Raw genomic sequence first — 14,241 nt, 5'->3', positions numbered from 1 at the left:
TTTCTGTGGATTTGGGGGTGTTTGTCTCCCTACTCCCCCAATATTCTCTATATAAATAGTCTATATTCAGCAAGCACACCCACAAGCTATCCTTCTTGTCCTACGCTCTCAAGGAGTAGTTTTCCAGTAACCTGCAATCCTACGTAGTTGCTACCATTTTGATTTTTCTAGCTTTATAAGCCATCCACCCTGCCAATAGAACAAGGCTTTTTTAAGTTGTATTTTGCAATATTCAAGCAATCAAGGCAATTGCTACATATGCATAATCCATACACATCATGTAGAGGTAAGATTAAGTATTGACTAGAAATTAAGTCACAATCCCTGCCAAATAACCACCTGTGATGAAACCAAATGAGGTTCAACACATCATAACAGGTCATCTTCTACAAATAAAGCTCAAGGTTGCATACTTCATTAAACAGTCAAGCAAAGTGTTATTTTAACAAGTACAACAAACACTCAGATTTTTTCCACTCCACTAAGACTGTTCTATAAAAAAAGGCAGGCTCCTTTTTTTCCTTGTTACCTGCTAGAATAACTTCACTTCTTTGGTCATCATCAAACTACTTTTTCAATTATAACAAGGTATTTCTTACAGAATTACAAAGAGCAACTATTCTTGCTTTTTTTTTCCTTTAAAAAAGGTAACTTCACAAGCTGATAAGAAACAAAGCAATGCAGTCTCATCAATACACTCTTAAACAAAACAAAAGGTTAATTCCCCCAACATTTTTCAAGAGAGATGTATCCCACAGCTGTATAGAAGAGCTGAAAAGCAATTTAAGCAACAGGAAGAAAATTAAAATTTTAATTGGAAAATAGCTTGAGGCAATTAACTACCAAGCTTCTACTGACTACTTAATGTCAAAAGGCCCTTTCAAACACATTGCCAGGGACAGAGCCCTTGAAAATTAGGTTCTGACTTGTGAGTCCAATAAGTGTATTCTTGATTTACGTTTTCAGCTGTATAAGACTAAAATCAATAGAAGATATTACTGAAATTTGTAGACATTTATCCATTATTTCTATATTCCTACTCTTGTAAAACATGTTTATCTCAAGCCAATAGCTGTATTAATACCACTAAAACACACTCACCTTGACAGCTCCATTAAGATGGAGAAACCATTTATACAGATTAAACAAAATTCAAGCGTTAAGTCTCAAGCTTATAAAGGCATTGTTTTAGTCACAGACTGTTAAGTCAAATGTGTGTTCTTAACTCTTTTGATAAGAATAACCTTGAGCTGTGGTTTTCAGGGATTTCACTAATAACCTTGACTAGTGTTCCCATGGTATCCCTGTGCAGAAAAACTTGATTACAACACCTTGAATTGCATAATAAACCTAAAAATGTACTGCTTATTGCCCAGGAATCTGATCATGTATCTACTCTGTAATCGGTGCTATTAAAGATCCTTTTAATTAAGAAAGAGTTGGTAAAACTGCTGAAGGAAATGTTTTGATTAAAAGAACAAATGAGATGGATAAAGTGTTCAGGATGCTTTGGAAAACTGAGCTCACTTGAATAAATTACATAGTACAAGTAAACCTCAGGTCAAGTATCTAGGACAAGTAAAATAAGTGCAATCCTTAGAAACAGTGATTCTGAGAAGAGCCTGAGGAGGAAGAAGGTATAGAAAAAAGCCAGCTGAGTCACACTTCTAACAGAATACTGCAGCAAACTATTTTTTGTTTTAAAAATACATGGTATGATTATAGGGAGGCAATGTTTATGTTGAGCAATGATCTTACCAACAAGATACTATATCTTCCAGGTGTTCTTCAATGATCCCTCTTTGAATGTAGGATATGTTTTTTTGGGAATGTGGATACTGTCCCTGGAATTCTAACACTTGAAATACGTTTTATCAAAATAGATTTGGATTGAAGTCTGTTAATTTTATAAATTAATTTCTAAGAATCCATACAGGGGAAATACTGCAACTAGTAAAGAACTCTACCCTAAAAGACGAATACAAAAGATCCAACTGTTACAGCCTCACCTGAACTCAGTGCATCTAACCACAGCAGGAACCGATTAAAAAAGCCTCTCAATTCAAGCCTACACCATAGCAAGCTGAGAGAGATGCATCACCAACTATAAAAAATACCTTTGCAACCAAAATTCGTCCACCTACTGTTGCAACTCTCAGGAAACTCTACAGCTTGTGCTGTACAGGCAATCAGGGTATGGCAACCAATATCCAGTATCAAAATACTTAAGTTTATCTGCACTATAACAAACCAATGTGAAATTACAGTACATCCAGCACAGAGACATGTTTTAATCAGAAAAGAATATGGCTAATGTGACAAATTATTTAAGTTGTGAAGCTATCAGTTTCAAACAGTAGGACATTCAAAAAGCTTGTAATTTATTAAATTAGCTGAGTCAAATTTAAGATGCTTCCAATCCGAGTCATTCAGTAAGTCACAAATCAAGTTTATCCTATCATCAGAATCATAATAAATTAAATCCTTCTGCCCCCACATAGTCCTGATCTTTGCTTAAGTGCCACTAATAGATCTCTTAGTGAAGCTGGAAAAAAAGAATCACCACTAGTGAAATCAGCCCTGCAGCAAGCACTCGCATGTACTCCAAATGTATTAAAAAACAACCTACACAACTCTACATAACAAAAAATGTAACACATACACATTCAGTCAGCTGTATGCCAAACACCAAAACAGAAGTGTTAAAACCGATCCTCAAGATGTACTAGAATATTAAGCTAAATACTAGAAGCCCTGTTAATTTTCTTCCACAGATGCATGTTTACAGAATTCACAAAACCTAAGTACTTTGCCATGATGGTGGCATACCTTTAAGGATGCTTGATTCATCAATAATACTAAGTCTACATAAACTGATGTTCACCCATCACAACATAGTAGATAATGCCACTGAAACTTTTCCGTAACACCTCGCATTTAGTAGAGGAAAACGCACAATTTGAAGTAATTGAAAACAAAATTGCTTCACGATAGACTTAAGAATGTAATAGAAGGTGGGGGGAGGACAGCAGAAAAATCACTGAGTTTTTTGTTTTGGAGCTGGGAAGGAAACGTATTTACTGAGAATTCTGCAGGATGAAACTTCCATAAGAAAAAGACTCCTGCCAATTCAGTGCTCTCAAGAAAAGTTTGACAAAGTCAAGAATCACATAAAAAGCAACACTGAAATCAATTCTATGGAACAACCACCACGCAAACAACACAAGTTAATGCATAAGACTCTTCAAACTGATTCCATTCAGCTGAATGGTACATATGGCTTGAGTTAAGGTTCAGTTTTTAGTTTAACTACAAACCTCCTAAAGTACAGACTGAATCTAAACAAAACTCTGCTGATAATCTCGCAGTTAATCACTGCCACAAGTTTTAAGAAAGCTACAGGAGACCTGAAATGATTGAGAACAGTTAATTACATTCACTCCTTCCCCCAAGAGTAAAAGTAGATCCAAAATTTGGAAAGTTAAAATCCAAGACTGAGAAAGATGGTATAGGATGGTATATACAAGATATAATGCAAAGTTTTTTTACCATTGTTTTTTCCAATTTCAGTTCTTCCTTAAAGTCTAACAAGTGAAACACAAACCCAGAACTTTTGCAGTCACCAATATATTAGGCAGAGATTGAAGACATGATAAGTGATATACAAAATAAAATAAAAACCCAGGTTTCAAACCTATTTATAGTAAACAACAGTCATTTTACAAAGTGTGCTAGTGAGCAGTTTCACTATATTAAAAATACTTCCTTTCCTTAACTCCTCCCCTAAAATCTATGAAATACTCTTAAGCAGGGAAGTGTGAGCTCCTGAAATTATATGCTATTTAAATCAACCTAAGCCACCACCAACATCACCTCAGTTTTACTCTGCTCCTGACATCACAATACTTGAGGATAAACTTTTGAAGTGCTTTTGGTTAGCTTGTTCAAGGAGAATTTAGTCTTCCATAATACTAGATTTTACGGTCATATTTAAGAGTGTATCAAACAATCCATCCCATTTGTAACATAATCCACCCCACTATAACTGAATATATAATGATGATATATTTCTTCCATTACCTGTCTCTGAAATATAAACAACAGGATCCTGCTTCAGAACTTTACCAAGTTTTGAAGTAGCTGCTTTTTTGTCAGATGGCTTCTTGGGTTTTTTGACTGACTGCACCTCCTCTTCTGAATCTGTATTTTGACCACAATATAAATGAAAATGTCCTCCACATACATACAGAACTTCAAGCAAATGCATCACATATCAGTTAATACATGTTCATGTATATTCAACTGAGTGAGAAAGAGGTATCCTATGGAAGGTCAGAGCACACAGCTACATTTTTCTCCATCAGCTAATAGCCCAGCCATCATTTATTTCAGCATATAAATGACTAAATGAAAATTTGGTCAACACTCAGTCTAGGCAATGGGTTTTGTTTACATAACAAGAAATATTTTGTTGCTTATTCCAAGAAATGTTATGCCTGCATAAAAACCTTCCCAAAAAGGAACGCAACTTGTCAGAGTACCACAGAAGACTGGAGGAAAAAAAAAAATACAACAAAACACCCAAAACTAAACAAAAATCCCCAAAACAACAAACTTTTAACACAGCTTAATTAGCCAGGTTAAATTTATATAGCATTAAATTATTCTGGTGTATTCCACAACACCTATTCCAAAAGCTAACAATAGGCTAAAATAGATCACTGAGGTTGTACTCTGATTTTTCAGGAGAACACTGGTAGGCTGCCACTCACCTCACCAGCCATTCCCATATCCCAAAAGTGACCAAGATGACAAAATTACACTTCTGTGGACTATGCATTCCTATTCCAAATGAGTAAGCAGAACAAACTGAAGATGTGACAACTAAAAAATCTGAGAGCATACCTTTTTCCATTATAAATATTAATATATTGTACTCATTAAAACAAACAAACAAACTCAATTGACTTGAGTCCTCTCAGTGCATGTGTCCCTAACCCCCTTCAAAAAAAAAAAAACAACCCAAAAAACACATGCACACACCCTTTTCCATCTTCAAGATCTTAGAGAAGTATTTCTCTTTTACTCTTCTAATACTAATGGGCTAGAATTTGCAATATCTCCGGATAATATCAGCACTTTAATTGAGTAATATATTGCTTCTGTATTCCAACTGTAAGTACAGAAACATTTCTACTGCTATTCCTTACTGATAATCAGAAATTTTGTGTTCCATACAGTAAATTTTAAAACTACGGGATGAACTTTACTAGATCTTTTTAATAAAGACACATGGAAACGCAAATTTGCCTTTTAAAACCATCTCCTACATCATGTTCATGCAATGCACAGAAATGAGAAACTACAGTATATGATCAGCCTCCTGTATCCAGCGTAGGATATTATTTATCTCTAACAGAACAAGAAGCCTAAAAATCCCTGCAAGTTTTTTTTTATTAAAATGTAAAGAATTTCTGGAGTTTTGATAGAGTTTACTATCTGAGCTTGGTTTTTTGGTGGGTTTCTTTGTGGGTTTAGTTTTCAGTTTAACAGATGCTTTGTTACTTACTTTGCACTGTAGACTACACGCATGGCGCACACTGCACTCGTTATCATCAAATATATTTAGCTAACAAGCAGTAATTACTGTGAAAATTTTATTTTTCATTGCGTTTACTAAAAAATAAACCAACCATAGCTTTATTTCAGATATACCATTTCCCTAATTGACCTTGAAAGCTAGCAGAAAAGATACAAAGGAGCATTCAGAAACAACTGTAAACACTACCTGAATCGTAGATTATTCTTCTTTTCTTGTTTGTTCGCTTTGGTTTGGAATCATCTTCACTGGGTGAATTATTCACCTAAGAGTAACAGTCCATTAGTTCAACCATTCAACAGGCTTTTCCAGCTTTCATTCAGTTATAATTCAAATTTATGAGTTTCAAACCAATTCTAACAGATATCATTTCCCCGTACCACATTACAGTCTTGTGCTGACCCATGGGTGGGAGGGGGAAAGGTGCAGGGAAGAGGAAATAAGCAAGAAACTGCAGCAATAAAGCTTAACGTGCTCCAAGAAAACAATGGATTATTTAGAATATATATTTTTATTGCCAGTTAAAGTAAATCAACAGATTTTCAAGCACTTTCAGCTTTTAATCCAAAAATGAAATTGCACGGTCCCACCAGAAATAGAGGTTGTACAGACTAAAAAGTTACTTGAATGGAATTCAGCTTTTCCTTTTGGTTCCATTATGGATATGGCTTCTTTGTAACCACCACAATTTGACACAACTTCAGAGTAAATACAGCCAATTGAAAAAGGAAAAATGTCTACAGAGCAGCTGAAGCCAGACTGATTTCCTATTCAATGTGCTGGTTGTTTGCAGCTTCTCCTCTCATCCTTTGAGCATTGCAACTATTGTAAGAGATTGCTTCACTGGTCACAGCTGATAAACATGCTCTAGCTAGCAGCAGCTAGTAATAAACTGTCTCAAGGACGAGTTTTAGACATTTGGAAAAATCACAAGTTGCACAGGTAGGAAGTTTCCTTGGCCTACCAAACCACCAATTATGCTTGTTTTGTAGCTGTAAATGCTTCTAAAAATATAATTCTAAACAAACATAACTACACATTTTAATAATTTACATTCAGTTCTAATCTGAAACCTGTTAAGTCCTTGATATAAGTGGATAACTGTAAAGCAGAAATAACAGATCACAAGACAACTGCTATGACTTTCAGTTCCACTCAATGGTCCTTTATTTTCACATTGAAACAATGAAATCATAAAGCCAAAATATATATATTTTAGGTAACATCTTACCCCTTGATTGGGATGCTCTGGATTAACATTCCACCCTACTAGAAATCCTTTCATTCTCCAAGTGATTTTAAAGCCCTCTTTAGTCACTCATTTCTTTTCTATACAATTCAGATGAAAATACTCTGAGACTAGAATGCAAACTAATTTCACCTTGCAATTTTGAAGAATTTGGTCTTTGCAACAGAGTTACATAAGTGACCCCATCCAAGAAAAGCCATGTTAATGTTTCCCCCACAGGTGTTACAACACCTGGTTAAAAAAAACTAGTCAGAGGGCACCTATATAACGGAATTTACCTTACATGAAAGCATGACATATTTATGATATGCCAATATCTACAGCGCATAAGCCTCAAAATTAATTAAAAATTAAATTAGTACACCTATTTAGAGAACTATGGGCTACAGCTAAAATAACTTGAAACACATCAGATTGTTCCTATGTTAGCACCTAAACATAACTTCTACATACCTCTCCTTTGCCCTGCAACCCAAGTATTTTAAAAATTACCAGTTTTCTTCAACGCCTAGCAAGTTTTGCTGCTAGAAGTTAATATTAAGTGGTAGTTTCCTCCCATGCCTATAAAAACTGACATATACAGCCTGTTTTTTCAGTATATGAGAAGAACAATTACTTTTTAAAATGCTAAATAAACATTCTTGTATCAGAGAAACCAAGCACTTCACAATAAGAAACACAAAACTAACCTTAGTCTCCTTTTCCCTTTTCTTCCCACTGGATGGTCCTTCACCATTTTTAATTTTTTCACTCCTTCTCACAGTCTCACGTTCTTGCCGCTTTCCAGGTTGTACAACATCAAAAAATTTCCGGATATCCTAGTAAAAGGGAAAACGGATTTATAATTTTTTAAATCCAGATAGCTCTTAGAAGATTCACATTACAAAACAGCAATACACTTAAGTCACTTTCTCAGCAGTTCCATTACAGTATTTGTTGAAGTTTTGATTACAATTAAAAAAACAAAACCCATCTGCAAAACACAGCTGCTCAGGCACCGTAACAGAAAGCTTATTTCTCCTACTTGGACATCTTCACCAATACACGCATCAGACTTCCACTAGCAATGAAATACTGTAACATAACAGATATATAATTAGAATTATTATTTTTTCCAAATAATCACCACAAACCTAGCCCAAAGTATTTCTATACTTAAAATTATCAAACATGTACCTGCTTGGTATCACTACCTCCAGGGGTAGCAGCCATTTTAGAGACAAAAAAAAAAAAGAAACTCCTATGGCCTAAATATACAGGAGGTAAAGGGTGTGGGTCAGGACAACATTCAATCCAGCTGGTAGATATTCCCTATCATAGACTTCATCTGGGTAGTTTTTTATTACTACAGGGAACTACTACTAAATGTATACATTCATCAGTAATCTCCAAAAAGGTCCAGCTGACAAGGAAAGGTGTTTCAAGCTCCTTTTCTCTTACCAGTCTGTTCCTTGGCAGTTTGGATTTGAATTACCAGAGAGGGTTTAAAATCAATGGAATATGCAATTTGAAAGCATACACAAAATATGGGACACATATCAATGTATTTAGCAAAGTCAGCTTAAAACAATGCTGTAGAATCAGAAATGTTGTTTCCTGAAAAATGCAGACACTTTTGTGTTTTACCTGCATACAATCATATGGATTCAGCAAACAGAGAACAGCACACGGGGAAGCATTCGTACACAATGAGACAGTTCACTCATTTCCATCTATGGAATCCATGACTTGAGGCATAAATTTTCAACACTGCTATTTTACATGGACTCCTACAATACAAATCCAGTATTATATAACTCTGAAATTTTGACTGCAGTTACCTACAGCTAACAGGTCTGAAGAAAGCATCTGCTTAAAAAGTCTCAAAGTAGATTTGTGGACTCAACCACTCATTCATTATTTACTGTCTTCTTCGTAGGCTTAAGGAAACATAGGCAACAGAAAAATTGACTGCAAGTCTCATTAGATCTATTATGAAGTAAAATAATTCAAATACTACAATACTGCAAAATAAAGTGACTAAAAAATTGTTTTCATTTTTTATAATTGTTACTTTTAGGCTTAAAATAGTTGGAAAATAATTATTTTTTAATCAATATTAACACTCTCTCCATTCTAGTATTCTAACTAAAAACTGTAAACTAGTGAGTGAACTGCTCTGCAATAACTGTTAGGTTTTTGTATAGATTTATAAAAGGAAATACCATTGTATCCTGGTTTATCAAATGCAGACTTAATAAAGAATGTATATGAGATTGACCTATGTGCCCCAGTTTCTTCCACTATTTTAATATCACTAACTGCTAAGGCCCAAACTATAACATGTAAATTATTTTCTGCCTCATCAGTTCTCATGAGATACCAAGTTAGCTCTTCATAAATACCTTCAATTCACAAATTCATACCTAAAAGTCCTGCTATGTTTAACGTAATATAAAGTGAACCTAAACTGCCATGTCAAACTTGTAAAAATAGTATCTAATCAGGGTCAACTCTGCAAGCTCTTTTTCCTCAAATCACTTCATAAACACCTAAAATAAATGGGTGACACTCAACTACTATCTTTTACAGTGCAAGCTGCATTTCATCAGATTAACAATTCAATTGAGAATATTTTTTTTATTATTCAAAGCTGCATCTTCTACCCATTTATTAAGAAAGCATCATCCATACAAATACTATTTTTGCTCTGAAAACTGCAATTCGGTCCTCAAGAAATGGCAGCTCTTTCCTTTTATTGTTACATGCTTCTGTTAAGGAGTTTTCCTGAAAATACTGTGAGTATTAGCACACAAGCCACCTAGAGGTTTCTGAAGAAGTTTGTAACAGGGTAGGAAATCTAATTTTCCATAGTGATCATCTACTTCTGAGTGATTAAACTACACAGCCCTAAGCTACAAAGCAAAATTGTCATCCATGTACAATCTTCGTCAATCTTCAGAATTATAAATCCTTCAATCTTTAGCTGTCCTTCTCTTCAGAAAAGGTAACCCTGTTAGCCACTGCTAGACTGTAATAGACAGTGAATTCAGAACTGCTTGGGAGAAAAGTATGACACAGCGTAACAACAAAGTCATGTTTCCATGAAGTTTTTATCCAAGAATGAGACAGATTTTTCGTGCCATTTTATTAGATGTCAGATAAAGTCCTAATTCATTGCGTAAGTAATCGCAGGATGAAGCAATCTAAGCATCTATCAGACTGATTCCCATCAGACAAGTCTGAAGACTATTTCTAAAGTATCATAGAAGCTTAACTCCACTTGCCTCCATTCTGGGTTTATCTAACATACTCTGACTGACCATCCTGTCGGTATATAATGCCATGCATACATATGAGTTCAGGAAAAACTGCCTATGTTTCTCTTTTATCTCTGCTCGTTCCACTTAGGAAAGGCACGTACCAATCTAACCAATCTAGTTTCCCTCTGGGACGTTCACCCAAAAAAACCACAGGAGTCACCAGCCTTTTGTATCCTACAGCTACATGGATCAGCACGGCTGCCCCAGGTGGTCCCTTCGCCCAGAAGGCCAAAACTAAAGAGGCACGGCCTATATCGGTGCAGCTCCCCATGGGTGCTTCAGCAGCAGCAACACAACATGTTAACTTTGAGCAGTTCTACCCAAGTAAGAGATGGAGCTAAGCAGGAACTTCTGATCACTCTCACTGAATTAGGGGAGTAACTGATATATAGCATCTGAACAGTCTAGAAAGCTGTGTTCAGGTGCAGTGGTTCCTGCTGAGCAATCTCACTAATTGTATGATCTCAGTAACGGCTGTGCCATCTAGTTCCTGCCAGTTTTGACTACTATTTCAAATCCTCCATCCTTTGCAGTAACAGGAGACCAGAGCAATTACTCATGTCAGGTTGTGAGTTTTCTCTTGAAAGACTTGTATCTGTCTATTTTACTGAGAAGAATAACATTAAGAGAAACTGAAACTATTTGTTAGGTAGCATGAAGACTAGTTACTCAGTAAGTTTATCAGGGTGACTTTTAAGACTTCAGTAAATACCCAGCTCAAAAAAGTCAGTTATACGAGTCATAAACACTCCATGCTGCTTATTTCCTGTATTTTAAAAGCATCCTAAAACAAATTACTCCAACACTTTGATGTTAGAACCATCTCAACCTAACCATAATAGGGTCCACTAAGGCAAAGTATTTTCAAAAGTAACATCATACAATTCAGTCTGCACCTCAAAATACAAGATAGAAAACTGAATTTCACCAATCTAGCTCAATTACTGCAACAGAACAAAATGCACCTTATTTCAGGTATTCTGAAGTGTGTCCATGAGGGTCCTGCATCAAAGCAAATGCACTGAAATTGGTAGACTGTAAATAAATGTAAGTTTTGTGGGTATGTCAGCTCTTAATATCTGGTGTGTCCAGGACTGCACTAACAGAAATCAAACTTGTAGTATCACTTCCATGAAGCCAGTAATACTTGCTTGGATAGATATACTTAATTAATGTTTACTACTAGTGGTAACTGCAGCACAGTACCATACAGTATTTTTGAGCATTATCACAGTTCTTAATACACACCAACTGATGCTACAGCTCCAGCCATAAGAATGTCTCTCTCAGCTAGAGGCAACTCAAGTACTCCTACTCCCAGTTACTCATTCTCCTAGCTGTACCAGTATAGCTCTCTGCTTGGGAACTGGGTCAGGTCGCTAATCTGGGAAAAAAATAAATCCTTTCCCAAGACAAGTAAGTTCATTGTGTAACTCTAAACACATCAGTCCAGCACAGCTGAGAAGATGCTGCAGAACCAACCCCACAGAGGCTACTTACCATTCAGCACTACCTGAAAAAAGCTTGTTTGCAAGAATACATTAATTTCCAGTATGTCCCTGCTGTCACTGCATACACAGAGCAGGCTACACAGTTAATAACATCACTGTATTTCTGCTTGTCTGCAGCAGTGATGGTTGTTCAGGCTCTTCCGCACTGAAAAGGGAATGAAATGAGCTGAGGCAACTCATCCCCTCCTCAAAATGGTGATGGTCTTCCTCCCTCCTTGGGAAAGTGCAAGGCATTGCGAGATGTATGACTTTCAGAAGACTACACAGAGGGAGAAAGCCTCTGCCCCAGAAAGATGGGGAGGAAGTGAGTCTTTCAGGAAGAGCAGTTTTCTAAAGAGGTGACAGCAGGGGAACAGGTGAGGCAGACTCGTCCTCTCACAAAGTCATCAGCCACCCTTAACAGACTATGAAAATATCCCAGTTATCATTTCAGGATTGTAAGTGCTGGCAGACCTTTGTCACTCCTGTGAAAGAGTCGAATTGTACCACCCATTATTGCTGAGCATCAGGTATAAGATATGCAAGATAAAAAGGTTAAACTCTATGGGGAGTCCAAAATGGAAGTCAAGCCTGTCTTTGAATGGCATTTGTAGTTAAGGCAATAAAACATCTGCACAGAAACTCTGAGTAGACGCAAACTTATCTGAGCCAGAGATGGAGAGCATATCATCAGCTGCCTAAGTGAGGAGCACTTTGGAAAGTACACACACAAACACGTAAATATTTACATTCACAAACTCTTTACATCCTCCTGAGGGCTGCACCCTTTACAAACAAGAGTCTACTTCAGGACTTTCCAAGTTTTTTTCCCCACTCGGATTGTTTTTCTGCAAACGCTTCACGCCGTCCAATTCAGAAGCAGAAACGCTTCCGTGCACGCTCTTACTGAATTTAAAGCCAGCGCTCAGGCTCGGGCAGCTGCGCTCGGCGAGGCCCGCCCGCCCCTCCCGGGAGCCCCACGCTCCGCGCCTGACCCGCCGCTCGCTTCCGCGCGTGTTGGGGCGGCGGGGAAGCCGGGAGGCTCCCACGCCTCCGCCGCGGGGCAAGGGCACAGCCGCGGGCATTGCCTCGGCCGGGGGCCTGTTTTCCCGGCACAGGGATGGGGCCGGGAGCGGCGGGAAGCGCGCCAGCTCTCCGCAGGCGCGGCAGGGCGGGCGGCCTCGCCCCCGCGCCTCGCAGGCGCTCCCGCCCAGCCAGGGCTCCGCCGCAGCGCAGGGCCCCCGCACCCGGGGCCGCCTGCAAGAGAAATGACGCCAGCTCGGCCGGGCCGGGCCGGGCTGGGCCGGCGCGGGGCTCCCGCCGCCGCGGGGCTGCCGTCAGGCGCCGCGTTACACCGGCGGGACACCGCGCAACGCTCCCTCCCTCCCCCCCTGCAGCCGGGGGAGCGCCGCGGCGGGGCGGGGCGGGCTCGCCACGCTGGCGGCGGGCTCACCATGCTGGCTCTGGCTCTGGCTCTGGCGCTGGCGCTGGCTAGCGGGACGCCTCCATGCCGGCCCTGCCTTCGCGCCAACGCCGCGGCCCGGCGCGCGCCGCTGCCGTCACAGCCGCGACGGGCGGGGCGGCCGTTGGTGGGGGCGGCCCAACCGCCGCGCGCGCGGGCCGGAGGCGGTGGGGCCGGGCCGGGCGGGGCTGCGGGCCCGGCCGTGCGGGGCGGGCGGGGCGTGTGTGCGGGCTGCTGGAGCCCGGGAGCGGGGACCGGCCTCCGGGAGGTGGGTCGGGCTTCAGTGCTCGGAGGCTGGAGGAGGTGTCCGAGCTGCGCGGACGGCTGGTAACGCAGCGGCGCGGTGTAAGTCTGGTCTGGGTCAGCGCAACACGGAAAATCAGTTCCCTTCTTTCCTGGTTGTGCCGGGAGCCTCGGGCTCGGACTCCTCGGCGGTGTTTTCTTCCATGCGCTGAGGCCTGGGAGAGCTCAGTCTGCATCCGAGGAACCCGAGAGAAGCTGAAGAGTTACGCTCTGTCTTCACGCACTCGCCGCTTAGTTTCTAATTAAGTCTTGCGTCTTTTCTTCTAGGTTTATTTTTTCCCTCTACTTGCTGAACAGTGGGAGGAAATAAACCGGGGCAAACCAAATAAACCAGATCCCCTCTCAGTAATTACTACTCCGATGTTTAGATTCTGCCAGACAAGTTACTAATTAATGCTAATATTGGAGAAGAATGGGGAGGCCAAACAGAATTCGTGACGTGAAAAATATTGCTATTGATTTAGAAAACTACTCATAAAAAAACCCAACAAAATGTACAAGCTCAAATTGTACTTTTCTCATAGTGCAATTCCCAGTGCTATCATTGGTATACCTCTGTATTCATTTTCTCTCTTTTTTTTCTTCCTTTTTTCCAAGAACAAGAGACTGTCCACTTGATGGCATGGCCAAACTCCAGCAAAGATAATTATATACAGATAAAAGATTTTTTTGTTTAATCTGAGAAAACATGAATGGTAATTATAACTATTACCATTCCTGTTTACTTCTTTACATTGGACTCTTTAAGTAATGGTAAGACCCCATTTGTATAGAAATTGCTACTGTTCTTTTATGAGCACACGTGGTCAGGTGGACTTGTGTATCTTCAACATTTT

At 39.3% G+C, this 14,241-nt stretch overlaps 1 protein-coding gene across 2 annotated transcripts in view; it reads right to left on the bottom strand.

Moving 5' to 3' along the window:
* RFC1 (replication factor C subunit 1) overlaps positions 1-13,189 on the bottom strand; it is a 37,796-nt gene extending 24,607 nt beyond the window's left edge. Inside the window, exons 1-4 of one of the 2 annotated variants that reach the window (XM_051616645.1) lie at positions 13,094-13,189; positions 7,538-7,666; positions 5,789-5,864; positions 4,081-4,200 (exon numbers count right to left, since the gene is read on the bottom strand). In XM_051616645.1, coding sequence (XP_051472605.1) covers positions 4,081-4,200; positions 5,789-5,864; positions 7,538-7,666; positions 13,094-13,096 — 328 coding nt within the window. In that variant the 5' untranslated portion in view covers positions 13,097-13,189. The remainder of the gene's footprint in view (positions 1-4,080; positions 4,201-5,788; positions 5,865-7,537; positions 7,667-13,093) is intronic. The other variant, XM_051616646.1, reaches the window with a different exon arrangement.
* Positions 13,190-14,241: the final 1,052 nt, after the last annotated feature.

Source organism: Apus apus, chromosome 4 (genome assembly GCF_020740795.1).
Source record: "Apus apus isolate bApuApu2 chromosome 4, bApuApu2.pri.cur, whole genome shotgun sequence".
NCBI classification, from domain to species: Eukaryota; Metazoa; Chordata; class Aves; order Apodiformes; family Apodidae; genus Apus; species Apus apus.
The sequence above is the reverse complement of the archived record's forward strand: the minus strand, read 5'-3'. Positions and strand labels throughout refer to the sequence as shown.